The sequence below is a fragment of the Vespula vulgaris genome, chromosome 5 (genome assembly GCF_905475345.1).
Source record: "Vespula vulgaris chromosome 5, iyVesVulg1.1, whole genome shotgun sequence".
NCBI classification, from domain to species: Eukaryota; Metazoa; Arthropoda; class Insecta; order Hymenoptera; family Vespidae; genus Vespula; species Vespula vulgaris.
The window spans coordinates 6,613,502-6,637,391 of NC_066590.1; the positions used below are offsets into that span (position 1 = coordinate 6,613,502).

Genomic DNA, 23,890 nt, shown 5'->3' on the forward strand with positions numbered 1-23,890 from the left:
CTTAATAAATCTTTTGTACAATTCTTCGTTAAAAATTGGCACTTTTATATATAATATAATACGTTTTTAATCACAGCTCAGCAGCTACGAGACGTGATATGTAGAATCATACAAAGCTTTATACTTTTCAAATGGAAACTGTCCTGACTTATAAAACTTTTTTCAAATTTACACACACATACAACCTCGTGCGCGGATACACATGGTAAGACACACGTCTTTCGTATTAACTTCTCTTTTTATTAAGATATGTAGCATATTTAGATAGCGCATTCACGATACAAAGCCTTCTTAAATCATTAATTATTCGCATTGATTTACCGACGACGCTATCGCTCTGTGACAATATTGATACTGCATGATAATGCTATCGTATCAGAAGTTTCCGACATGATTTATAATATATTATTGAAAATAAAAACAGAGAACAAAAAGAACTAATTTGTCATTCAATGACTAAGCTACATTTTATGAATAGTAAGTAATCTCATTTCATCAAAGACGAAAGAAAAAGAAACTCGTTAACGTGATCATTGTGAAGATATTGGTCCTGAAGATTTTTTTCATTCGACAAATTTTACGAATCATAAGATATACTATTTTTCTTTTATTTATATCGCATAGCCATTGGAGTATAACAAATTGATCGATACTATTTACAATTGTAAGCTTCATATCAGAGGAAGATAGAGGGAGAATATCGAAAAGCGTAAAAGATAATAGAAAAGAATTAAAACCTCATCGAATTTGCAAGTGTCGATAATATTTTAGCATGAGTTCCTCGATGATCATCTACTAAGCCTTACGATTGTTTTATTCATCTTCTCTAAATAATTAAAATTATTCATGCCGTTTGACTTGAATATATCGGACTTAAAGTCATTGCATTTTATAATATCATATTTCGTTGTATTGGCGCATCTAACGTAACTCAATTATTTCTTTTACAATATTTTGCAAACTTGGTGAATCTATATCTTGCCCAATTGCCATGCGATAATTTTTTAATAATCTATGACCTCCATATATTCCTGAGTCTTTACGTAACTGTTACGTTAATGTTCACTAACGTTTCTAAATATTGGAGATCGGCTTAAGACGGCACACGTATGTATGTATGTACGTATGTATGTATGTATGTATGTATGTATGTACAATATTAGTAAAAATTGCAATCGAAATTTTTGATACTAATTGATACAATAGCAATATTGTTTCATACCGTGATTCAAACACTTGGCACTCGTAGCATAAGGATTAATCCTGCTCACTTCATGATCCGACACGGTGTAACTAGCGTCGCTATTATATCGTACGGTGAACTCGAATTTACCATTTCCTGGGGTCACCTGAATCATACAGAAATATTCTATGCTCGTTGAATTTTTATCATTGAAATGTAATATCTGATCGGCCCGATATATTTTCTTCAGCTGGAGTTTCGCGCACAATCTTTTACCCTTCTTATTCTTGTAATCCTTCACGATATTTTCGATATGATTTAAAAAACTGTTCACACCACCGATCACGATTTTTTCATTTGTACTAACTGTCCTAAAAGCTGTACACGCACACCAATGAGGTGCGACCGATGCATCTTGACACGACCTTTCTTTTGGGACTGGCTCGAACAGACTGTAACAGCTTGGACAACCTGAAGCGAAAGAAATTACATTTTGATCTTGATCTTGACGATAGTTTTAAAAAGTTTGACATTTTTTAGATACCTGGAGAAACATCGGCATCTCCGCCAGCTGCCAGCAAAATATCCCTGAATGTTTCGTAGAGATCGAACGGAGAAGTCAGACGATTTTCATTTAATTTCAGAGCCTGATAAGCATCCGGATTTTCATTACGAAACCAATCTGGTAGCCATATATAGATGAAAGGTAATCTTTCCTCGTACCAACCAACGAACGTTTCTCTAATGTTACCCCAACGCATGCCTAGACACAAAAAATATATTCTACTCTATTACTTCGCTCGGAATAATTCTCTAAAACTCAATCGGTACGATTCGGTTAGAAAACAAATTTATATAGATACCGTGATCACTCAAAAACACGATCATCGTGTCGTTAAGAACGCCTTCCTTTTTGAGAATTTGCAGTTTTCGAAACATTTCGGAATCCATCAAAGATGGTCCATTCACGTTCTCGTGGCTTATCGAATTAGTCCAAAAAAATCCAAAATACGGTACGTTCATGAACGTTTGAGCAAAGTTCATAGCATAATCAAAGATCCTATCGAAGCTCGTTTCGGGGCCAGTGCAATATTTGAGATTAAATCTGATTAGAAAAATGGAAATAATCAAATCATTGTACAAATTATGTTTTCATATTTTCTTCGTATCTTTAATGGAGGCCCCATCGATTATAATTAATAGCATTTATGTTATATATACCTACGTACATATGTTTATACTTATATATATACATAAGTATAATTACCTATTCTTAGATTTAAGAAGCTTTTCGCTTGCCAACATGTAAGGCCGTAGGTAATAGTCGGTTGGTGGTTGCACGAAACCTACTTTTAGATAGTTAAATGTATTCAAGGCAGTCTCGTCCTCGCCGTATGCCGTGATGTATCCTGCATTGCGGAAATTATACCAGAGGAAAGGACAACGATCAAGTTTATAAGCTTCCGAAGGTTTACATCTCGAGTACGCCTGTTCTTGATTCTGACCGGTTAAAATTGCCATCAAGTTTGGAAAAGTGTTGTCGCCCATCTTGTTGTATCCCTTCAAGCCGATCCAACCGGTCTCGCGAAGATACTTTTCAGTCTTTGGCATACTTCTTTGAAAATTCAATCGACTCACGCTATCGATACCAAGAACGAGAATACTGAGTTTTCTCGAGAGACTATACGTCCCATTGTTATTCGTGCCGTTCTCCAAACGATCATAGACCTTACGTGGATTCAAAATGGCATGGACATTCTCATATATCTTTTGTGTCTTTTTCTTCTTTGATTTATTTTTACAGCTGACCAAGACAACTTCCACGTCATCCGGTATCGTCGCTTGCGTTTTCAAACTTTCACATTGTTTCACTCTATGTCGAATTAATTATCGTACGAATAAATTAATTGCATAACTATTTCATCAAATTTACTCATTGATTGAACTTAATTCAAACATTACTTACGTTATCGTAGAATCGAATTTGTGCTTTCTCGGATTATCAAAGTTTGGTCTAATTACCGGCGACCAACAACAAAACATATTTTTATGAGCAGCCACGACTTTTGGATCGAGGAGAAGGGTCACGGTATCGTTTGCCCCTTTCGATATTCGCGTGTAAAGGTTTTCCTTAAAACATTTCTCGAACTTTTCCCTTTTCACAAACTGTATGATCGATGGATCTAAGGCATCCTTCGATAGCATATGACATTTTGAATTCCACACAAGAAAACCGTCCATCGTACCTGAAAATCGTATTCTTTTAACGAAATCTTGTCTCTTCTTCTATTTCTTACCCTTCTTTATTTCTTCTCTTTTCCATTTTTGTTTTATTTTTACGAAAAAGAAAAAGAAAAGAATTTTCTGGCTAAGAAATAATATCTCATTCGTACTTATATATAATATCATATTCGTACTATATATAAATTACGGATTATTCCAACTATCTTACCAACTGCTACTGTTTTATCATAATCTTATCGATTGTTCTAGAGATATTATAACTATCTTTCAAATATCTTGGATAAACGTAATTTATTACATTAGAAATCGAATATTATTTTGGTCCAATGTAATTATTCATTATGGACTCACCGTTCGTATCGTTGTAGAATCTGTAGGACGAATATTGCAAATTCGTATAGTCGATGTTTTCTTCGGAAACAAAATATAATGTCGCAATGACAAGACACGGAAGAAGGAGTAAAACTATACCAGGTCTTCGACAAAAGCACTCAGCGAAGCACGACCACTTTGCCTTCCACGTCATTATACTGTTGTTAAGATCGCGCTTCTTTCACTGAACAATCAGATGTCCTTCGAATTGGGCTCACACTCCCACTTGTTCTTCCAATTGGAAGCTAACGCCGGTGGTATCGGCATTTCCAAACTCTTAACCCTTAAAATTTCCCTTTCCCTTTGTTCCACCATGTTCTCTTTTCTCTCGAATCTCTGATCTTCGCACGAACGTTCATTCTCTTGAACCTCCTCGTATGCCTCATATCTTCTTTCTTGCCAAGGCAAACCAATCATCGAGCGATCCTCTTCGACGATGACTATTTCCTGATTAGAATTTCTAGCTTCTAGCTCTTTCTTCGAATTTAATGAAGATCTCTTAAGATAACCTACTTGTACAATAAATATTTGTCCAACTTTATTTATAATTCAACTTAATTATATTAATGATATTGAACTATTCTTCGTTGTTGGGCATTAATTCTTTTTTCTCAGTACGTTATCTTTTTATCATAGCCTTTGCGTTATCCTCAAATAAAATCGATAATAATAGGGAACGAATTTGATATCGTACTACAAGGGAACAGAAAGTTTACTGTACGGAAACGATAACAAGCTGGTATCTACCGAGTTTTTCTTGATACCTCGCAAGGTCGGTTTGGAAACTGGTGATGTATCGAATACGATATTAATGTGAAATATTTTTCTACGATGTGACCATTGATAGGAAGGAAAAACTTTGTAAACGTTAGTATATAAATAAGGAGAACATAATAAAAAAGATATCTTTGAAATCGTGTTCGTAAGAGCCTAAACAATAAAGGTTAAAACGTCATCTACTCTTCTTAAAGTGGCCATGCGTTACATTGCAACGCATTGATTGCATAAATGCACGGACGGAACTGTCTTGTTGCTATTGAGATAAGGACAAACGATTTTGCTTTCTACCCTCTTCTTTGATTCAACATAAGTTATTCACGAAGTACACGTTTGTTTAATTAATTCATTCGTACGTAGATATATCATAGCTTGATAAATCAAATCGATATACTTGATAAAATAATTACTATTCGTTTCTACGAATATACCTCGTTGTTTTTAACTTTTGATAATATGAATAAATAATACGATTATATGCCCTTTCATGTGTGCCTAACGTGCAGAACCGTTCTCTAGAGTTTTCAACTTACCCCACATTCGCTATACTCGATTATACATCAAGAAATAATATTCTGAGTAAACGTCGAAGAGAGAGAAAGATGAAATTTCCCTGTGACATCGATTTCTCCAGATGATCTCATTAATCTCTCAAGTTATCGAGAGTCGACTGTCACCGGTACCACCACTATCACAAACAGTTACTCGTTGAAAGAGGTGAATTAATAACACTCTCACTACACGTTATTCGATACGTTTAAGAACTGATCAATCATGCCCTATAACATCTATTATAATATAACGAGAGCCAAGAAAATGATGAATATTTTTACTCGTTTCCCATTCCAATACATTAACGCAAAATTCTCTCTTCTTTATGTGTGTGTGTGTGTGTATATATATACATACATACATACATACATACATACATATATATATAAAAGAACAATATATATGGATAGGTAGATATTTTTTTATGAGTATTATGCTTTGAATTATTGATGAACAGAGAAATTTGTCAATAAAAAAAGTCGATGAGAGAAAAAAACGAGACACGAGTCGAAAAGGTATGAACGAAAACAGCAACAACAATGACAAGAAGTTACGACGACGAAGTTCCGTTGTCGACTGACGATTAAATGTGCGCGAGAACGTCGACGTACTCGCTAGAAGCCGACGTCGTCGTCGACGTTGCTGTTTCGATACTGCGCCGGTCGATACTCGCGAGGATGCCGATCCAACCACCCCGTTTTCTTTCCTTCCTCGTTGCGCTTCCAAGCAATAAATACGATCATTGTGGAATTTTTCAACGGATTATTATCCCGTTAATACGATTGTCTCGACGATCAATATTTGTTTAAATTATTTCACGGATAAAATTACCTCTTTTTATCTTTACAATCGAAGTAGATTCTTTTTTCTTTGTAGCAATTCTTTTACAAAAAGTATATAAACATCGTGCATATCTATTTATCATATTTTCGATCGGATAACATCGTTCGTCCAAATATTTGATTAAGATTTTTCGTATCTCTTAGAGAAATCTTATTTTACTTTCATATCGAATTTCATTTCGTCATCGTCAAACATCTCACTTATTTTTAATTAAATTTATTGCAACGACTAAATTCAGATTTTTCAAATGCTAATATCAAGATGTTCTTTATGCTTAGTAAAACAGTTATCAACGAACAAAGTATTATACTGGTGTGGTCCAAATATTGACGAGCAACAGATGCAATCGCGGAGAGTAATACATTTTATCTTTTTTTTTTTTTCCTTTTTATTCTTTTCCTCAGGAAATAAACATTTCCTTATTTCATTCCCAACTAATTACTAACGATTACTGACCACTAACGCTAATAAGCGTTAATTAATAAATTTAATCTAGAAATTATTTCTATATATAATGGATTCTCTGAAATTGTTTTGTATTTAAAATTAAATAATCCAATAAATTAGTAGATAACTTTGCTTGGAAGTACGAAAAATATTTATATTATGTTCATTATTGATTGCTTGACGTGAGCTCGTTATCTATTTCTGGTTTTTATGTTTCTTTTTTTTGTCATTTCCGTTCTATTGTGACTTATATATCTTGATGAATGCACGTGCTTCTATTTCTATTCATCGAATATGTAGACATAAACCAGATACACTTGGCCGTGAAGTTTTACATAACTACATACAAGTGATCTCATTTTTAAGAAACCGAAATAAAATTATCTTTAAAACACTCGTTGCGTTCTTGGTCAACTATTTTCCATAACGATGGAAAATGTTATATTTGTAATCCGTTCAACGAAACGAATCAGGAAACGTGCTAAACGCGTGATAGATACTTACATCAGACTGCAGCTGCTTGGTAGCGAACGTTAATCGATTGTTGAATTGAGAAACGAATTTATATAGATCATTGTTAGGGTTCGTATCGACTTCCTGCCCGAAACTATTACAATATCCGAGTATTGCGAAAAAGCTCTTGACTCGATCACGTCCCAATCATGTGCATTTTTTTGCTGACAAATCTTCTGATTCGTCTCATTGAACGGACTATATATCCATTTCCTTATATAAAATACATATTCGGATATTATTTCACTTACGACTAAAATAATAAATACACAAATCCTGTTGAGATTCAACAAGCGACGAATTCAATTTCCCACCGTTAAAGATTCACAATGGATTCGTGAAACTCGAGCTGGCTTAAAGGATCTTTGGTCATACTTCCTCCCTTAACATGTATTCAACAGAGTTCCTGGAACTTCCTCGTACTCGAAGATAGATACATACGTTTCATAATTTACTCTTACATTACTTCCATTTTATTTCTCAGTCTCTTCTCGTCCACGGATTTCCGGCGATGACAACGACGATGATGACATCCATGGTAATTGCATTAAATCAGACTGTACCGGCACATTCTGAAAACGAGTAAAACGATAACGAACGTCCTGTCATAAGCATTTATATATGGTAACTTATCTTTTTCAACAAGTTCATATAACACCTACGTTAAAGCGACTACAAAAAATTAATACTCACTACAGACGGAGCAATGTTGTTCATCGGAACCATCACCACATCCGTCACGTCCACTACAGGCAATCGCATCTGAACGACATCTGCCATTATCGCATTTGAAAGGACACGTTCTAGGCGCTATTCTACCACGATATCGCGTTCGACAAGCTCCTCTAGGTTCGTCGCTACCATCCCGACAAGATACTACTGCATTGCAGAACTCGTATGCCGGTAAACATTGGCCATTGTTACATCTGAATGCTCCCTCGGGACACTCTGTGAGAGACGTGTAAAACAATTCATTTTGAAATCTATCGAAAAAGGGAGAAAGACCAATAGAAATGCTGATGTAACTAACTTCGTCGATTGTTGCAATCCTTTTCATCCTCGTTATCAGGACAATCTCTGTTTCCATCGCAAAGGCCTGCTCGGGACACGCAAATGCCACTTTTTGAGCATTTAAAAGCTTGAATAGGACAACTACCCTTAGAACACTCCTCGTCAGAACCGTCAACGCAATCTGCACGACCATCGCAAACGAAGAACCAACTGATACAATTGCCTGAGCTTCTGCATTGGAAGGTACCTGGAGTGCAACCACCTTTCTTTGCATTGCAGCTTGAATTCGAAGGAAAATTACAATCACAGATTCCGTCGATACATCTCGAGTATGGATCCGCCATTCGACATTCTAAATTAGAGATGCATGGGAGACCTAAACTGACGGCTGTCATCGTGGTTGGTTCGTGACGATCCGTTTTGATTGGAGCTGAAAGCAGAATTACGTGAACAAGTATAATGAAATAATGAAATAATGAAATAATTACCTGCAGTTGAAACTATCGTCGTCTGAGCGAGTTCCGTAGGCTCAGCCTCGATGACAATTGCATCATCGTCATCGGCAACCTGGGTAGAGCCTGGTCGGTGTGGTCTACCAGTTACAAAACTTGGTCTAGTCACTAAATTAACAGGTATTAATTGACTGTTTGTTGTCGTCGATAAAAGCATCGTTGCATTCTTCAACCAAGATATCTGAACTCCTGATGAAACAGTAAAAAAAAAGAACGATCAGTAACGTTGCGAAATCATGTTACCGGAAATGTGTTCTTCTTAAAGGGACTCATTAAGGTCATGCCTTCGAAACTACACGATCGAAGTGAAACGTGTTCGCCTACTCTTCTCGCGAGAAAAAGGGGAAAAAAAAAGAAAAAAAAAAAGAAAAAATAAAGGGAAAGAAATCGTTTCAGATTCGTTAACGATCTCGTTAATTAAGCCCAGAAATGGACGTTTGCCTCGTTAAATCCACTTCAAAGTACGTATCGAGTTAATCGACCTCGAAAGCCTCTCCGAATTAATGGAAAGTTACAGTTGACACGTTATAAAAATCGAAGGTTTCTTTTGCTTTGAACTTCATAGAGAACTTCGTACGTTAAATAAATTCTTTTTAATCATCCTACCGGTACTATCCTGATCTTCAATAATCTCTGGCTTGAAAGTTGCCATTAAAAGATCTGTATTCTCTTCGTTGGTTTCCATGGTCTGTTCGGTTATCGTTTGTGAATTAATTTCTTGATCCAAAGATAAAGAAGGTCTGACGAGATTGTCGGGACTGCAGACGTCACCATCACGACGCATCGGAGCTGTACATTGACAGCGTCCGAATAGATCAGGAATAAGAAAATCACAGTGAGTGTTTGGATCCCACAGTCGGCAATGAGCGTGTTCGTAACACACCTCTCCCAATTTTGCAGCTGCAAAGGATTGAACTTATAATACTCCATGGAAATTCAAAGGAAACGAACTCGATTAAAATCTTCCGATCTCGAGCGTTCCTCCGTCCGTCGATCTTTCAAATTATACACGCTCGAATTATGTGTGCCGTTACCCAACGGTATAGACAACGAAGTATGCCGGTTAACATCGAGCAAGATTTATTTTAATCGTGTGCATCTGTTGCTTCCGAGTGTTTCATTAAAGGAAGATGCAGGAAAGAGAAAAAGAGAGAGAAAGTCATTAAAAAGAAAAAAAGAAAAAGATTTAGAAAGAAGGAACGCTCTGAGGAAGATACAAACGATCTCGAATAAAATCAATTGCTTACGTCCTAAACAGGTGTGCCTTCGAAATTGCAAATAACCTTCAACGCATCTGCATGCTCCTTCGAGACAGCTGCTGTATGCTACCTTCAAAGAGCACTGTTCGTTTACGATACAGTCGTTACCCAATAGAGTAGCTGTAGAAAAAAGAGAAACAAAGTAGTTCTCATTCTCAACTTAACTAAGAAAATCGAAGACAATAGGGTCAATGAGTGAAAGGAGATGAAGAAGAAGAAAAAAGATTGCAGAGACTTCGGCTCAATAGTTTCTAAGGCAATGATGGTGCTCTTCTTTGTTAATCTTGATCCGCGCTTGGATCATCGTATCTCCAGTTAATTAGATTCCCTAAAACCTTGTTGAACGTTGTACGTATTACGTTGAATAAGATTCTATCGTGACACTGTCTCCTATCGCTATTCTCTTTCTGATCCCTCTTCTTTTCGATGAAAAGAAAAGCGTTCTTTAAAGACAGCTGAGAAGAGTATCTAACAACGACGGAGATAAAAGAAAAGAAGAAGAATTCAGAGGAGACTTTAAGAAACTCACACTCGAGGCAACGTGTTCCATTGTGTTCAGCGAAAAAGGGTTGACACCGACAGTAACCGTAGTAGCAATGGCTGTTGGCGATGGAACTTTCGCAATCTCTGTTCTTGTTGCATTCATTGCCGAGCTTCAACTCCGTCAGTATTGGCGAAGACGTTATCGAGCGCTGAAAGAAAAAGAAAAAATAAGAAGAAAAGAATGGGAGATTAAAAAAGATAGGGGGAGGAGAGAGAAAGAGAGAGAAACTTTTCTCTCCAAAGTATCGTTATGAAATATATTTGAACAAACCAACGAGTCAACTTGTATCTTATTCTTATTTATTTGATCAGCTAGCAAATCGTGTCTCTCTTCTAACGAGAGATATTCTATAAAGAGTAAGTCCGCGGGAATCTCTCAAAGGAATAGAGACAGATCGAATAAAAGCGTCCATTGAAAGTCGAGATCGTTAGTCGAGTTCGATCGATAGAAAGATAAGGATTGCTCCTTATCGAGCGATCGCGATGTCGTCGAGCCGACATTATAAATTCTTATCGGAAGCTTAGAACTTAACTCGAACGTATCGAATTCAATATGGAGGATTGCTGGAGGTCGTTAAGGTAAAAACTCCTTTTGGTGATTGCCCTAAAGATGGTACGAGTCGGACAGAGATTACAGAATAAAATGAAAAAGAGATAAAGTAAAGGATACATAGGATACATAGAAGGCTTAGAAAAGAATCACTGATGTCGAAGTCACCAGTTAACGGTCTATCCCTTTCTTTCTCGTTCTCACTCGTCACCTCCCGTCCTTGCAATCTTCCTCCTTGCATCCGCTTCCGTTTACAAAGGGTTACTCGCGTGCGCGCATTGTTTGCTGATCGTGGGAATAGCTTGGAATGCGATTAGGAAGAATAGAAAAGGAAGAAAAGTCGTAGTTTTGACATTTTCTCGCTCGGATTCCCCTTCATCACTGGTATGCATTTCAGCTCAAGGTATATTCATCTAGTTAGTTACATTTACAAACGTATAAACATATACGCGTACATAGAAACCTCACACATCGCTTAATTACACCTAACGAAGCGAGCTAATTTAAAAAAACGCTGCAGAAGAATTACCACCAGCTGCTACCTTCAACACATCATCATCATCATCATCATCATCATCATCATCATCATCATCATCATCGTCATCATCGTCATGATCATGATGATCATCGTACAATCCTACTACTTTAACAACGCTTCTCACGCGGAAACTCAACTTTTGCTTCCGATATCGCGTACTCACGGAATGCAGTAGCAAGAATGAAGAAGAAGAAGAAGAAGAAGAAAAGAGTTTAAAGGAGAGCGCGTAGGAAGGCATAGGGAAACCACGAACGGTTTCCCATTCTCGGCTCTACTTCACTCTCTCGACGCTTTATGGCGATCGTTAAATTATGCTTCGGTCAGCCGTAATCACGGACGTTCCAATGGCTTTCGAGGAATGCACTGAAGATGCTTCTTCGCGACTTTTTCCCATATAAATATACGCGAAATTCCGATTCACGCCAGAACGTTTCTCCGATTACATTTGAAATTTCCCTGTTTCTTACAATATCTTAGACTGTAGAATCGATTTCTCGATTTCTCGAATACCGTATCACAACCTTGGTACTATAAGAAAAAAAAGAACAAAAATATGTGTGTATATATATATATATATATATATATATACACTCTTATCTTTTATATATATATATATATATATGAGAGTTTCATCAAGATAAGTCTTCACTTTGCTCCCTAGACATCTTCCCAATCATTCAACGAGTTACCGGTACTCATAGAACACAGACAAACTCAGTACCGCACTATATTTCCGGACTATGTTATCCGATGAGCATGGCTCTCGTGCGAGATTACATATTCTCAGACTTATGAAATTATAATTTCCATCTCGCATTAGTGAAGTACAGTGTAGCGTGCAAACTTATAAGAAATTAGTACCTACGCTTCGTAGAGTTTAATCTGACGATCGTCCGTTGCTCGGTATTCATGTATGTTCCGTAACAAAAAGTTAAAGTAACGTAAGATACAAAAGAGTATCGAAATATCTCTTAAGATAATAATAATTATTATTATTATCATTATAGAACAGAATAAAGTGCACGAAAAAATAGACAAATTTTCTTGCAATCTAAATGCATTACCAACCATTTGCTTTCGCACTAGCCAATGGAAAATAACCAAACACCGTTAACCGTACAAAGTCTATACATTTTTGCTTAATATCAAAACGAAAGTAGGACGATGCAATACAACGTAGAGTCACTTCCAATCGAGAGTGTATAGTTCGTTCTTCGGGTTATTGGTCGTGGGGTCTTAATGTTTAATTCAATTCGTTACGCTTTTCCTCGAGCCTTTTGTTTGATATACACACATAGATGCAAAAGTCAATGTAATGGTATACCCGTTAATATCAAAGTATTCAGTCGAATCGATTAACGATTCCTTCCTGTCATAATCACTGTTATACCATCAAACGTCGAGTTATTAGAATTCAATGTGCGAACAAGCGAACGTAACTCGAATTCATTTCCTGTCATGAACGAAGAAATATTCGGCGATAAGGTACCCTTCTCTTCGTACTCGAAATGTATAGATACGTCGTCGTAAATCCTCGCTGGTTAGGCACGATTAGACGGTAATAAAAAAAAAAAAATAAAGGAAAAAGAAAAAATACTAAAAATAAAAAAATATACAAAAGAAATATACATGTAATTAAAAAGAAAAGAATCTGAAAATCTTTGGGCCGACAGTGCATTCCTTTTTAATGTCGTTTGCATATTCAACGAGAATGATGCCTTTACCATGCAAGTACCAACGACGACGTCGAGTGAGAATTATTGTAATTCTATGTGCGAGCAAGGACCCCGACAGTCTCTGGAGACGTTGCGTGTACATACTCAATGAGGCGTCGATGAAACGTTAGAGAATTTACGACCACCTTGTTAGAAAATTCAACATGCGATGCGCGTCTATAAACAATAACAATACATACATATCTTTTTAAATTTATCAATAAAACTTGATATTTAACTATGTATCAATTCCATATAAAAATACATACACATATACACACATATATATATATGCATTTTTTCAAGAAATTTCAATCAATAGTTTATATAGTTGAACGTTTATAAAACATTTGTCAAATATAGAGATAAATTATCGACGTTTCTAAAATACTTCTAAAATGCTTTACAATCAATACGACGTTAACAATATCAATCTGAAAAACGAAGAAATACATTTCATTAACTCACCAAATTAATAATAACGATGCTTGCGAGTAGTATACTTGCACGATATTCAAGCATTGTCACTATCTGTTTTGAATTTGATTAAATGAAGAGAAAATAAAAAGAAAATTGAAAAAGCAAAAGAAACAATAATAAATAATTAAAAAAAAGAAAAAAAAACAAGAACAAGAAATAGAAAAATAAAAAGAAATAGGAGAATAAAGAGACTTCACGTGGCGAATTTCACGTCGGAGATCAATTTTCACGAGACACAAGGGGTTCGAGAAATGCGCGCTGTTTACGCACGCGCGCTAAGATGACTCAAGACGGACTGAACGGCCCTCCATGAATGCGCTTTCGTCCTCAGCTGAAGTATCTCGAATAGAAAAGCAAGCAACGGGCATCGGGCCCCGTTCGACTCCCACTTCTTCTTTTTCTTCTTTTACTTCTTTTTCTTTTTCTCCTCCTCCTCCTTCTTCTTCTTCTTCTTCTTCTTCTTCTTCTTCCTCTTCCTCTTCTTACTCTTTACTTCCCTTCCTTCTATTCTTCTTTCTTCAACTTTGATGCCGTTCTTCGAGTATTTTAAAGTGAGGTATCGTCGATCGTCGATCTTCGATACTTTATTACAGCTATCAACGTTTCACTACTGCAAAGGAATACTATACGTGTTCGATGAATGAATAACATAAATAAATATCTCCTTCGACTCGTTTAAACGTTCAACATTTCCAGAATTATCGCGGACAAACCTTTCTAACGGTATAGAACGAAGTTTCACGATACGTTTATATACCCGTAATCAAAAACTAGCGTAACAAGTTCCAACATCTTTTTTTCTCGAGATTTCATCAATTCAATGAACATATAAAAAAAATTATATGTACGGTTAAAGAAACATTTCACGAAAAACCGGTCCTTTTATTTTGTTAGTTGACATATGTATTTAAAGAATTGCAGACATGTGCATGATTCTTATCTTCTCTCTCTCTCTCTCTCTCTCTCTTTCTCTCTTTGTTTTCATAGCGCTTTATGAAGTAAAAGAAATAATACAGGAAACGTGAAGTTACCCTCGACATATACATATGTTACGATTCAAAATTACCTGTGACAATGTCTACTCTCCTTCTCCTTTTTTTCACACAAGTAACTGCTTCATCTTTCATTCAAAAATGAACGGAATTGTCACGATGCAGTAAAGTGTTCCAAGATAAACGAATCTTTTTGTTGATCGATCGTATCTATTTGAAAGAGAAATAAAAAACAAGATAAGAAAATGCTAAGGTCGAATAATCTTTCTCGAGATAGTTGGAAATGTATCGAGAAAGTTAGGATAGCGGTTACGGTAGAATAATCCAATGATCATTCGAAAAATAGATGTAGTCTCTTCATCTTTGCGGTTCATCTACACCGTTCGATTTATGTGGACGAAATCGGATACACGCCGTTACGTTTCATCGAATAAAACGTTGTTCTCGCATGTCATTGCACAAGAACAACAACAACGAAAACGACGACGACGAAGACGACGACGACACGAAGAAAGAAGAAAAAAAAAGTCACTAATACTTTGCGGTTAGATGAATTTACGAGCCGTGACTTTCTGCGCGCTCTTTCATTTAATGCATTGACATTGGCTCTTCTCTATTCGAACATGCGTAACGACTAACGGCTAATGTCCAACGAATGTAAGTATCGACGTTCTTCGAGAAAGCTCATCGAGTTTAAAAAATTTCTCTCTTTCACTCTGACAATATACTCCCTTCGGCTTTTCTATTTAATTAAAGCCATTATTTTACTTAGTTCTTTCACATTGCCGTTACTTGTTAACGAGAAATTCTACTTTTAACTACCTTCCAAATAGAGTCCATTCTTTAATGTATCTACGATGTCGATCGTCAGTTGCTATTGATCGATATGCAAATGAATGATCCACGTTTGATGTAATCTATAACAGATTTATAACATCGATTAAATTTAGATAATAGAAAGGATAGTGAGAGATATCAGTAACTATATGCTAGATTTGTTATTTAATTCTTATAATTGAAATCCTTTGAACGTTGCAAGAAAATGTTAGAAAGAAAAATGCAAGGAATATGGCAGTAAACGAGATCATCTATTTTTGAGTATATATACCAGTTACCTTTCTTATTTTTTATTTGTGGGATTGTTTAAGTCACTGTCTCGATAATGGTATCAGTAGATTTAAAAATAAAGAAATAATATGAAAATTATTCGTTAAAACTAATTAGAACACTGACATGCACCGGTTAATGTATTTCTCTTCGTATTGCAACAACTTCATAGATGGTACATCTATGGCGCGAACTTTCAAAAAGATAACAATTCGATTTATACGCATGCGTACTTTTGTCGAATTATTCTTCTTTTAACGCAAAAGGATAAATATTTTCTTTATTTATATAATTCTTAATTTGTATAATAGTCTGAAAAAAGAAATGAATAAGTTAAAGAATAACTAATACATAGAAATAAAATTGATTATAAGCACGTTTTCAATATGTGACGAAAACACCAATCAAATACAAGCTAAGTAAACGGAGTACCATCGAATAAACTGATTGGTTGAATAACTCGCATCCGAAGACTCAAAAATCAAGTGGAACTATATATCTGTTATGTAAGTGTAGTAGTTTCTTAATCCACATGTTCTTATATTGGTATTACACTCGCAAATAGAATTGCAGACGATTGTTAAAGGTTAACGAAAATCATGGCATTTATTTCTGTTCGAGAGATTGTTAATCCAGGTAATCTTAAAAAAACAATTGATAAAGTTTCGCCACTTCTTTTCCCATTTTATCATAAATTGACAATTTTTAATATACAATTAATTCGTCATTTTTATTCGATTTATCTTCAGTTTTCCGGCAAACCATCAGACAAATACATTTTAGTCACATTATTAAATGTGTAAGTGAATATGTAATTTAATAATGAACACATATATTGATTTATTTATGAATACGTAACACATATAATTTTCTCTTTGTTATTTTGCATCGACAGCAACAACATAACAAATTATGTACCCGATTACTATCACCAATTATAACTGGACAAAGATTTTATGCAGAAAAGAAAGTCTTTAGCAGAGATAAACCTCATTGTAATGTTGGAACCATAGGTCATGTTGACCATGGAAAGACTACGCTGACAGCTGCTATCACGAAAGGTTTATACTCTAATATAATATTTTACATATATTAATTTGAACGAACGATGTACTAATCATAAATTTCTTAGTTCTTTCTGAAAAGCAATTAGCTACGGCTAAAGGTTACAGTGAAATTGACAATGCTCCTGAAGAAAAAGCTCGTGGTATAACTATCAATGTAGCACACATTGAATATCAAACGGAGAAACGTCATTATAGCCATACAGACTGTCCAGGTCATGCTGATTATATTAAAAATATGATTACGGGTACTGCACAGATGGATGGAGCTATCTTAGTTGTAGCAGCTACTGATGGGACCATGCCTCAAACCAAAGAGCATTTAATTCTTGCAAAACAAATTGGGATTGAGCATATAATTGTTTTTATCAACAAGGTAAAAATAACAAAGACTTGCGTTTATCTTTTTTTCACTTTTTACAATCATTTTACATAGCATTTAACATTGCGCGTTATATTCCGAAAGGTTGATGCTGCTGATGCCGAAATGGTAGAATTGGTAGAAATGGAAATACGAGAATTATTAAGCGAAATGGGCTTTGATGGAGAAAAAATACCTGTTATTAAAGGCAGTGCTCTTTGTGCTCTAGAAGGAAAAAAGCCTGAAATTGGTTCAAAATCTATAATGAACCTTTTAGATGCAGTAGATGATAACATACCAACTCCACCAAGGGATTTGGATAAACCATTTTTATTAGCGGTCGAATCTACTTATTCAATCCCTGGTAGAGGTACTGTAGTCACTGGTAGATTAGAAAGAGGAAAGATAAAAAAAGGAATGGACTGCGAATTTATTGGATATAATAAAACTTTAAAGAGTGTAATTACTGGTATCGAAATGTTCCATCAAATATTGGAGGAAGCACATGCTGGTGACCAATTAGGTGCTCTAGTTAGAGGTTTGAAAAGAACAGATGTCAAAAGAGGTATGATTATGTGCAAGCCAGGCTCTATGAAAGCGTATGATCATTTTGAAGCGCAAGTATATGTATTAAGTGCAGAAGAAGGAGGTAGAAAAAAACCTCTTGGAAATTTTGCACAATTGCAAATGTTTTGTAAAACTTGGGATGTTGCAGCACAAATTAATTTACCAGGTAAAGCAATGGCTATGCCAGGAGAAGATTGCAAGTAAGTTTAAATCATTGTAAATTAGAATATTTTTATAAGATTATTAAGCATGTACATACATCATCAATTTATTTCGCTTATAGATTTGAAATTAAACTAATTCGTCCTATGGTATGCGAGAAAGGCCAAAGATTCACATTTCGCGATGGATCTACAACTTTAGGAACTGGTGTAATCACGAATATTCTACAATCTTTAACAGTCGACGAACGTACACTTCTTTTAGAAGGGAAAAAGAAAAGGCAGAAAATGGCAGAGCAATAAAAAAGTTTTAGATTAGTATAAATATCCGCATTCTATTCATCCGATTATAATATAAAATACTTACTGTATTCAAAGGACAATTCCATTTATGCTACAAACAAACATTAAACATTTTTATTATTAGTCCATATCTCATATATTTGTTTAAATCCCTTTGTTTGCTTCTTGATTTACAAGGATTTGCATTTTTTTATATTATTAAAGTGTTTTATAAGCTGAATGTGAGACACGCAATATCATGTGAATTGAATTAGATTATGTTATAAAGATGCAATATTAAATAATATTTTCACTAATGTCCTTTAAATTCTCATATATTCATTATTCTATCTTTCAATAAACTGGTTATATAAATTATAAATTATGTAATTGTAATTATTCGCGGTATTTCCAGAAATTCTTCTGTTAACACTGTGCATACAGACCTTAATAAATGTAAAAATATTATCAATTTACAGATAATTTTACACTATTGTAATATAGGCAACTTCTAAAACTTCCACAAAGGTAGATTTATTAAATTCATACAATTAGCAGTACAATCTGCTTTTAATGGGTATAACACTTTCTTACTAATAAATAAGACTGTGTATACATTCTCTTCGTAACTATTACTTTTGTTCATACTTTCGGACACATTTCTTTTCAGACAGGTTTCATTAATAGGAACAAGGGACACAAACAAACAAATATTCATACGTAGAAAAGGAAAACACTGTTTATATAATTTAAGTTGAACAAATCATACATTCACCTTCTCTTACAAAAATAGTAAACGATCCTCGTTAACGCGAGCAGACACAAACTGTTTCATTCCTGTTAAAGTATTTTTCCTATTGTGATGGGACTTCATACTTGAAACAGTCTTCAAATATCATTTCTTAAAATGCTTGATAATATCAAACACTTCTAAATAAACAAGTAAGATATATTAGAAAAATTATTTTTGTAATTATAAATTAGTTTTAGTTTAATCTTGGATCATTGCAAGTAATGATATCAAATATCATTTTCATTTTAATAAGATAAAGCAGACTATCAGTAACATAATTACAAATTATTAACAAAAATGACTAAAGCTTTTTCTTTTATTTTTTGCTTGATATTATCCAACATTTTACAAAAAAGAAAAATATTGAAGAGTTAGATTCGCTACATTGATCAAAAATTGTTCTACTTCCATTCTTTTACCTGCGATCTCTCTCGAGCATTTGAACATCTCACGTAAGAAGTTTGCACACTTCAGAAAAATTACAAATACACATCTTTGCAGCCGAGCATTCGCTACAACATACATTCGTTAAGAAAACTGGCAGTTCATCTTTCATATTTCATAACAAGGATGTTGCAACAATATAAATAGCAGATTGAATTAATGTCTTAAGTATGCCTTAAAGTGGGTTCAAATTTGAAACTCCGATTTCACGTTTCCTGATTATATTTATATCTATTGGATGATGATAATTATTAGGATAATGTATAAAACTAATTTTTATCATTCAACGTCTAATGTTTAAACATTTATGTGTCTTTCATTTATCCGTGTTTTACTATATCTTTTTAAAACATTTCTCACAATTTGAAATTTTGTTTTCGTTACAAGGTTTACGACAGTTTTTTTTATAATGGAAGTTATAAGGGAATGAGAAGATACACCTGTAGAAATTTGTAACTAATGTTATATTATGTAAAATCACGTTCTTTGATATTTTATATACACATATGTAGATGTGCATGGATGCATAACAAATTATAACAATTTGTTAGAATCTCCCTCTTTAAGGCAATATTCCTGGTATATGAAGTCACAGAAGTATTTCTGGTGATTTGCATTAAGTATCAAATTAAGCTCTGCATGCAAATATTTTTTTTTTCTTTTTTTTCTTTTTTTTTATCTTCATATATGTTAGACGCCCAAGCTGCATAGTACCCAAGGTACACTCGCATATCTTTCTTCCATAAGGACCATACACACAGTGAAATAACCTAAAGATCTTCATCATCTTCCGGCAATGCCGTTTCTTGCGCTTCTTTAAGATCCTTTTCAATTTGTTGCTGCCACTGTGGATCCATTGTAACTTCTGGTGGAAGTAATGCAGGCATAGCAACAAATTCAAGATTTGGATCTCCGATCAATTTGCGTGCCAACCACAAAAATGGTTTTTCAAAATTGTAATTGCTTTTTGCACTAATATCATAGTACTGTAACATATATGAAAAAGGAATATATATATAAACATAAATATATATATATATATATATATGTACATGAATATACATTACTATAAATTAATAACATTACAATTATTTCTTATAAGCTCAGATTAGAGGGACAGAACAATGTCTTCATGTTAGTTAAGATTTCTGATTCATCACTGCTTAGATTACTTAAAGTTAAAAAAAAACTTTAAATATTTGATACAAGCATAATCTTATAAATTTAAAGACAATTTAATACCTGAAGATTCTTCTTCCTATGGAAGACGATACTTTTGGCCTTTACTTTCCTATCCTTAATATCAACCTTGTTACCGCACAATACAATAGGTATATTTTCGCAAACTCGCACCAAATCTCTGTGCCAATTAGGTACATTCTTATACGTCACTCTAGACGTAACATCAAACATGATTACAGCACATTGTCCTTGAATATAATAACCATCTCGCAAACCACCAAACTTTTCTTGACCAGCTGTATCCCACACATTGAATCTTATTGGACCTCTATTTGTGTGAAAGATCAGTGGATGTACTTCTACTCCTAACGTCGCAACGTATTTTTTTTCGAATTCACCCGTCAAATGGCGTTTGACAAAAGTTGTCTTTCCAGTACCACCATCACCAACAAGTACGCACTTGAAAGTGGGCATATCTGGTTCTTGCGCCATTTTGATGATATTTTAAGCTATATCCAAGCAATATATTTATAAGAAAAGATCTGAAAGATAAACATAAAAAAAATGTTTAATCTACATTACTGTACCACAAAGCTGATTCGTCAGTAATTAACTGTATTTTACTGTTTACATTATTAAACGTGAATTCAATTAAATATTTTATATATATATATGTATGTATATACATCAGATATTAATTCATTATCTTACAAATCGGAGTACACGTTGCCTACAATGCGGCAATCTTATACGAAAAACAGAAATCTTAGATGATTCACGCCTGTATTAAAGATATTTTTACTTTAATAAGAGCGAATAGTAGAAAACAAGACAATGAAAAAGTACAGAAAAATCACAAAACCTTTAATAAAATCGGTTAAGACGAACGCTTTTTCGGCCACAACGTGCAGCTATCCTCTCTCGGAGTTACTGGAAAATTCGTAATCACCTTCAAATCACGTGTCGAAGAAGTGATCGATAAATTTGAAAGCGCGTTAATTTCTATAATATTTCAAGATATATAAAAAAGAAAAAAGAAACACATTCGAAGACTAGTCTGTCGATTAACTCGAAAAAAAGCCGGCTGGATCAACGTCCCGCGCTCTGTTCCTCCTATTCTATCTCTCTCTCTTTCTCTCTTTTACCCTCAACACGCGGAGACTAGAATTTGCGTTTCACGAAGAATGGCTCCCTCCGTTATGCATACAAGACTTTTTTTCACTAATGTACTTAATATCTCTCACCGATATTTCACGAGAAAATGTACGTGATATATGAGTGAACTTTTATTTTTCCTCGAACCTGACAAAATTCGCCGACGTTCGTACAAAATTTCCCGGGAAGCAACGATGTACGTGAAAATGACCGATAGAACTTACCGTGCGGCACAGTCGTTATGGCTCACAATGGCGTTCCTTTAAGCCGACGAGCGGTGCCTCCTGTCTTCCTTGTCATTCGTTGAACGATGTTAGATCGAATTTGTGAAAAATACTTCTTCTAATCGACGTAAAAAAATTTAATTCTAATTTCCATCCCACTAAATTGATAAAATAAAACACGATATAACGATATTCGAAAAAAATGACAATAGAAATGCGTTTTAAAGAAGCGACATCTTCAAAAACGTAACGTATACGCCATCAAGATGAGTGGCTGATTGTGTTCATTTTGGAATCATATGAAAATAAAAAGAAACTTTTGTAATATGCATACAATCGTTTTCATTGAAGTTCCATAAGTTAACGATTACAATATAATTCTAATAGATATTCAATTAATATAAAAATGAAACAGATTAAAAAGGTAAGAGAAATTTAATTCGTTTTCGCGGCGACATCTATCATTCATAGTTATAAAATATTGAGCAAAAAATTATTCTATACATATTATATGTTCTACGTTTTCCATCATAGCTCGTAATTATAAAATTTATATTCTATATTCTGTAACTGTAATAAAATTTAATTTCGAAGAACGTTAAGATATTGAACAATGCTATTGGTCAGTTTCAATAGAAAGCATGGGTAACATACAACTCTTACTTATACAAGTGTCCAATTTCAGATATATTCATCGTCTTGCTACGTATCGAACGAACCAATCAGAGTCTAGCATTCTTCAGGTATTTTCAAATATACAGTACGTGACAATATTTCAATCATTTCTGAATATCTTCTTAAATCGGAAATAATAAAAAATTCTTCGGAATTATTTATTTAACTTAGTTAGAATATAATTAATATAACGATCGTTTTTCGAACGAACGACTCAAACATACATGATACAAAAGTGATCGTAAAAACGTGAACGATGATCATAAAACGTAATATATGAATTTCGAATAAGAAAAAAAGTTTATTAAAAAGAAAAAAAAATTTCAGGAAGAAGAAAGAAAAAAAAAAAGAGATGAAGAAAATCGAGTGTCGTCGAATGTTACGGGGCATTTATCATCCTAAGTACGTTCCTGGCGCGTGCTGACGTAATCGGCGCAAGCGCACGTCACTGGACGGCACTGCAGAAGCAGGCGAGTTCGCGAGTGTATCGATTTTGCGATCGTGTCTCTCGCGACTAGTGTGTCCGTTTCCTTTAGTTTTTAGTGGCCGTGCTCGTCGTACATGGATGAAATCGTGAATGGGATTACCCGCTAGGTTAATTGCACCGTACATCCGCTGACTCGCAACGCCTCGTCACCCATCAGCATGACCAAGGATAGATTAGCAGCTTTAGTCGCGGTGAGTGTGTTCGTTCGTATCCAGATATATACGATGAGAAGTATTCTTAAGAGAGAGAAAGAGAAAAAGAAAAGAGTGAAAGAGAGAGAGAGAGAGAGAGAGAGAGAGAGAGAGAAAGGGAAGAGAGAGAGAGAGAGAGAGAGAGGAAAAGAAAGAGTAAGACCTAACGACTAAGAAAAAGACAGGAGAGAGGGAGAGAGAGAGAGAGAGAGAGAAAGTCTATTGAAATTCTTTTCTTTTTCATTCGTGTCCTTAACTCTTCTTTTCTCTTTAATCTCTTCCAAATATCCTATAAAATTCATCTCCTTCTCTTACTCTCTCCTCTTTCTTCGCTATGTCTTGGCACGGTGGATCTGTCATCGAGCACGCATCTCTCTCTCTCTCTCCTTCTCTCTCATTCTAGGCCGGCGTACGCCTTTGGCACAAGCCGAAACAGGCGTTTCCGCTTGCGGCGAATCGTAGACGCCGATGACGATGTCGATGACGATTAGGATTATCATGACGGTGACAATGACAATGACGACGACGATGACGACATGACTCTGACAGCTCGTTTCTTCCTTTTCGAATACGCCCGATATCAAGTACTCTATTCTATCAAACGTCAGTAACGTGATACTCTTTCTATCGGTCACAGTGATCGTTTTTCTTAACCTCTTTTAAAGA

General features: G+C 34.8%; 5 protein-coding genes across 16 annotated transcripts in view; 2 read left to right on the plus strand and 3 right to left on the minus strand.

The window, feature by feature from the left end:
* Positions 1 to 219: 219 nt before the first annotated feature.
* On the minus strand, positions 220 to 6,182 carry LOC127063737 (uncharacterized). The gene is made up of 7 exons (XM_050993850.1): positions 5,110 to 6,182; positions 3,779 to 4,308; positions 3,150 to 3,429; positions 2,451 to 3,056; positions 2,047 to 2,288; positions 1,728 to 1,946; positions 220 to 1,654 (listed from the first exon to the last, which is right to left on the minus strand). Exons 2-7 carry the CDS (start codon positions 3,951 to 3,953, stop codon positions 1,191 to 1,193), a joined length of 1,986 nt encoding a protein of 661 aa, XP_050849807.1. The 5' UTR covers positions 3,954 to 4,308; positions 5,110 to 6,182; the 3' UTR covers positions 220 to 1,190.
* Positions 6,183 to 6,334: 152 nt separating this feature from the next.
* LOC127063739 (serine protease nudel) lies at positions 6,335 to 15,785 on the minus strand. 3 transcript variants are annotated; one of them, XM_050993853.1, is made up of 9 exons: positions 15,647 to 15,785; positions 15,354 to 15,448; positions 10,243 to 10,405; positions 9,702 to 9,833; positions 9,061 to 9,354; positions 8,431 to 8,643; positions 7,962 to 8,372; positions 7,625 to 7,879; positions 6,335 to 7,503 (listed from the first exon to the last, which is right to left on the minus strand). In XM_050993853.1, the coding sequence occupies exons 2-9, from the start codon at positions 15,369 to 15,371 to the stop codon at positions 7,484 to 7,486; spliced, it is 1,506 nt and encodes a 501-aa protein (XP_050849810.1). In that variant the 5' UTR covers positions 15,372 to 15,448; positions 15,647 to 15,785; the 3' UTR covers positions 6,335 to 7,483. The 3 variants fall into 3 exon arrangements, with proteins under 3 accessions (XP_050849810.1, XP_050849809.1, XP_050849812.1); XM_050993852.1 differs by lacking the exons at positions 15,354 to 15,448; positions 15,647 to 15,785 and adding exons at positions 13,528 to 13,590; positions 13,737 to 13,855; XM_050993855.1 differs by lacking the exons at positions 15,354 to 15,448; positions 15,647 to 15,785 and adding an exon at positions 12,413 to 12,874.
* A 334-nt stretch (positions 15,786 to 16,119) lies between these two features.
* On the plus strand, positions 16,120 to 18,222 carry LOC127063741 (elongation factor Tu, mitochondrial-like). The gene is made up of 6 exons (XM_050993858.1): positions 16,120 to 16,274; positions 16,388 to 16,437; positions 16,534 to 16,699; positions 16,771 to 17,078; positions 17,169 to 17,830; positions 17,914 to 18,222. Exons 1-6 carry the CDS (start codon positions 16,238 to 16,240, stop codon positions 18,092 to 18,094), a joined length of 1,404 nt encoding a protein of 467 aa, XP_050849815.1. The 5' UTR covers positions 16,120 to 16,237; the 3' UTR covers positions 18,095 to 18,222.
* A 568-nt stretch (positions 18,223 to 18,790) lies between these two features.
* LOC127063751 (GTP-binding nuclear protein Ran) lies at positions 18,791 to 22,033 on the minus strand. 3 transcript variants are annotated; one of them, XM_050993877.1, is made up of 3 exons: positions 21,872 to 22,033; positions 20,553 to 21,034; positions 18,791 to 20,296 (listed from the first exon to the last, which is right to left on the minus strand). In XM_050993877.1, the coding sequence occupies exons 2-3, from the start codon at positions 20,982 to 20,984 to the stop codon at positions 20,081 to 20,083; spliced, it is 648 nt and encodes a 215-aa protein (XP_050849834.1). In that variant the 5' UTR covers positions 20,985 to 21,034; positions 21,872 to 22,033; the 3' UTR covers positions 18,791 to 20,080. The 3 variants fall into 3 exon arrangements, with proteins under 3 accessions (XP_050849834.1, XP_050849833.1, XP_050849835.1); XM_050993876.1 differs by lacking the exon at positions 21,872 to 22,033 and adding an exon at positions 21,355 to 21,871; XM_050993878.1 differs by lacking the exon at positions 21,872 to 22,033 and adding an exon at positions 21,795 to 21,859.
* A 952-nt stretch (positions 22,034 to 22,985) lies between these two features.
* LOC127063747 (syntaxin-1A) overlaps positions 22,986 to 23,890 on the plus strand; it is a 32,243-nt gene continuing 31,338 nt past the window's right edge. For 4 of the 8 annotated variants that reach the window (XR_007781465.1, XR_007781464.1, XM_050993867.1 and 1 more), the window contains exon 1: positions 22,989 to 23,224. Coding sequence is in view for 5 of the 8 variants with exons in the window: in XM_050993867.1 (XP_050849824.1) it covers positions 23,192 to 23,224 (33 nt within the window). In the remaining 3 variants the exon portion in view is untranslated. Of the gene's footprint in view, positions 23,225 to 23,890 lie in introns of all 8 variants that reach the window. The other 4 variants (XM_050993868.1, XM_050993869.1, XR_007781463.1 and 1 more) reach the window with 3 other exon arrangements.

Bases quoted from the DNA above. Each gene is read 5' to 3' on its own strand.
- LOC127063737 (XM_050993850.1), bottom strand. From the start codon at position 3,953: ATGACGTGGAAGGCAAAGTGGTCGTGCTTCGCTGAGTGCTTTTGTCGA. The intron at 3,430-3,778 runs GTGAGTCCATAA...TACGATTTTCAG, and splicing joins ATTCTACAACGATACGAACG to GTACGATGGACGGTTTTCTT. The intron at 3,057-3,149 runs GTAAGTAATGTT...AATTCGACATAG, and splicing joins AAATTCGATTCTACGATAAC to AGTGAAACAATGTGAAAGTT.
- LOC127063741 (XM_050993858.1), top strand. From the start codon at position 16,238: ATGGCATTTATTTCTGTTCGAGAGATTGTTAATCCAG. The intron at 16,275-16,387 runs GTAATCTTAAAA...ATTTATCTTCAG, and splicing joins TCGAGAGATTGTTAATCCAG to TTTTCCGGCAAACCATCAGA. The intron at 16,438-16,533 runs GTAAGTGAATAT...TTGCATCGACAG, and splicing joins TTAGTCACATTATTAAATGT to CAACAACATAACAAATTATG.
- LOC127063739 (XM_050993852.1), bottom strand. From the start codon at position 13,581: ATGCTTGAATATCGTGCAAGTATACTACTCGCAAGCATCGTTATTATT. The intron at 9,834-10,242 runs GTGAGTTTCTTA...TTTTTTCTACAG, and splicing joins TGGAACACGTTGCCTCGAGT to CTACTCTATTGGGTAACGAC. The intron at 7,880-7,961 runs GTTAGTTACATC...CGTCTCTCACAG, and splicing joins GGATTGCAACAATCGACGAA to AGTGTCCCGAGGGAGCATTC.
- LOC127063751 (XM_050993877.1), bottom strand. From the start codon at position 20,984: ATGGCGCAAGAACCAGATATGCCCACTTTCAAGTGCGTACTTGTTGGT. The intron at 20,297-20,552 runs GTATTAAATTGT...TATATGTTACAG, and splicing joins ATAGGAAGAAGAATCTTCAG to TACTATGATATTAGTGCAAA.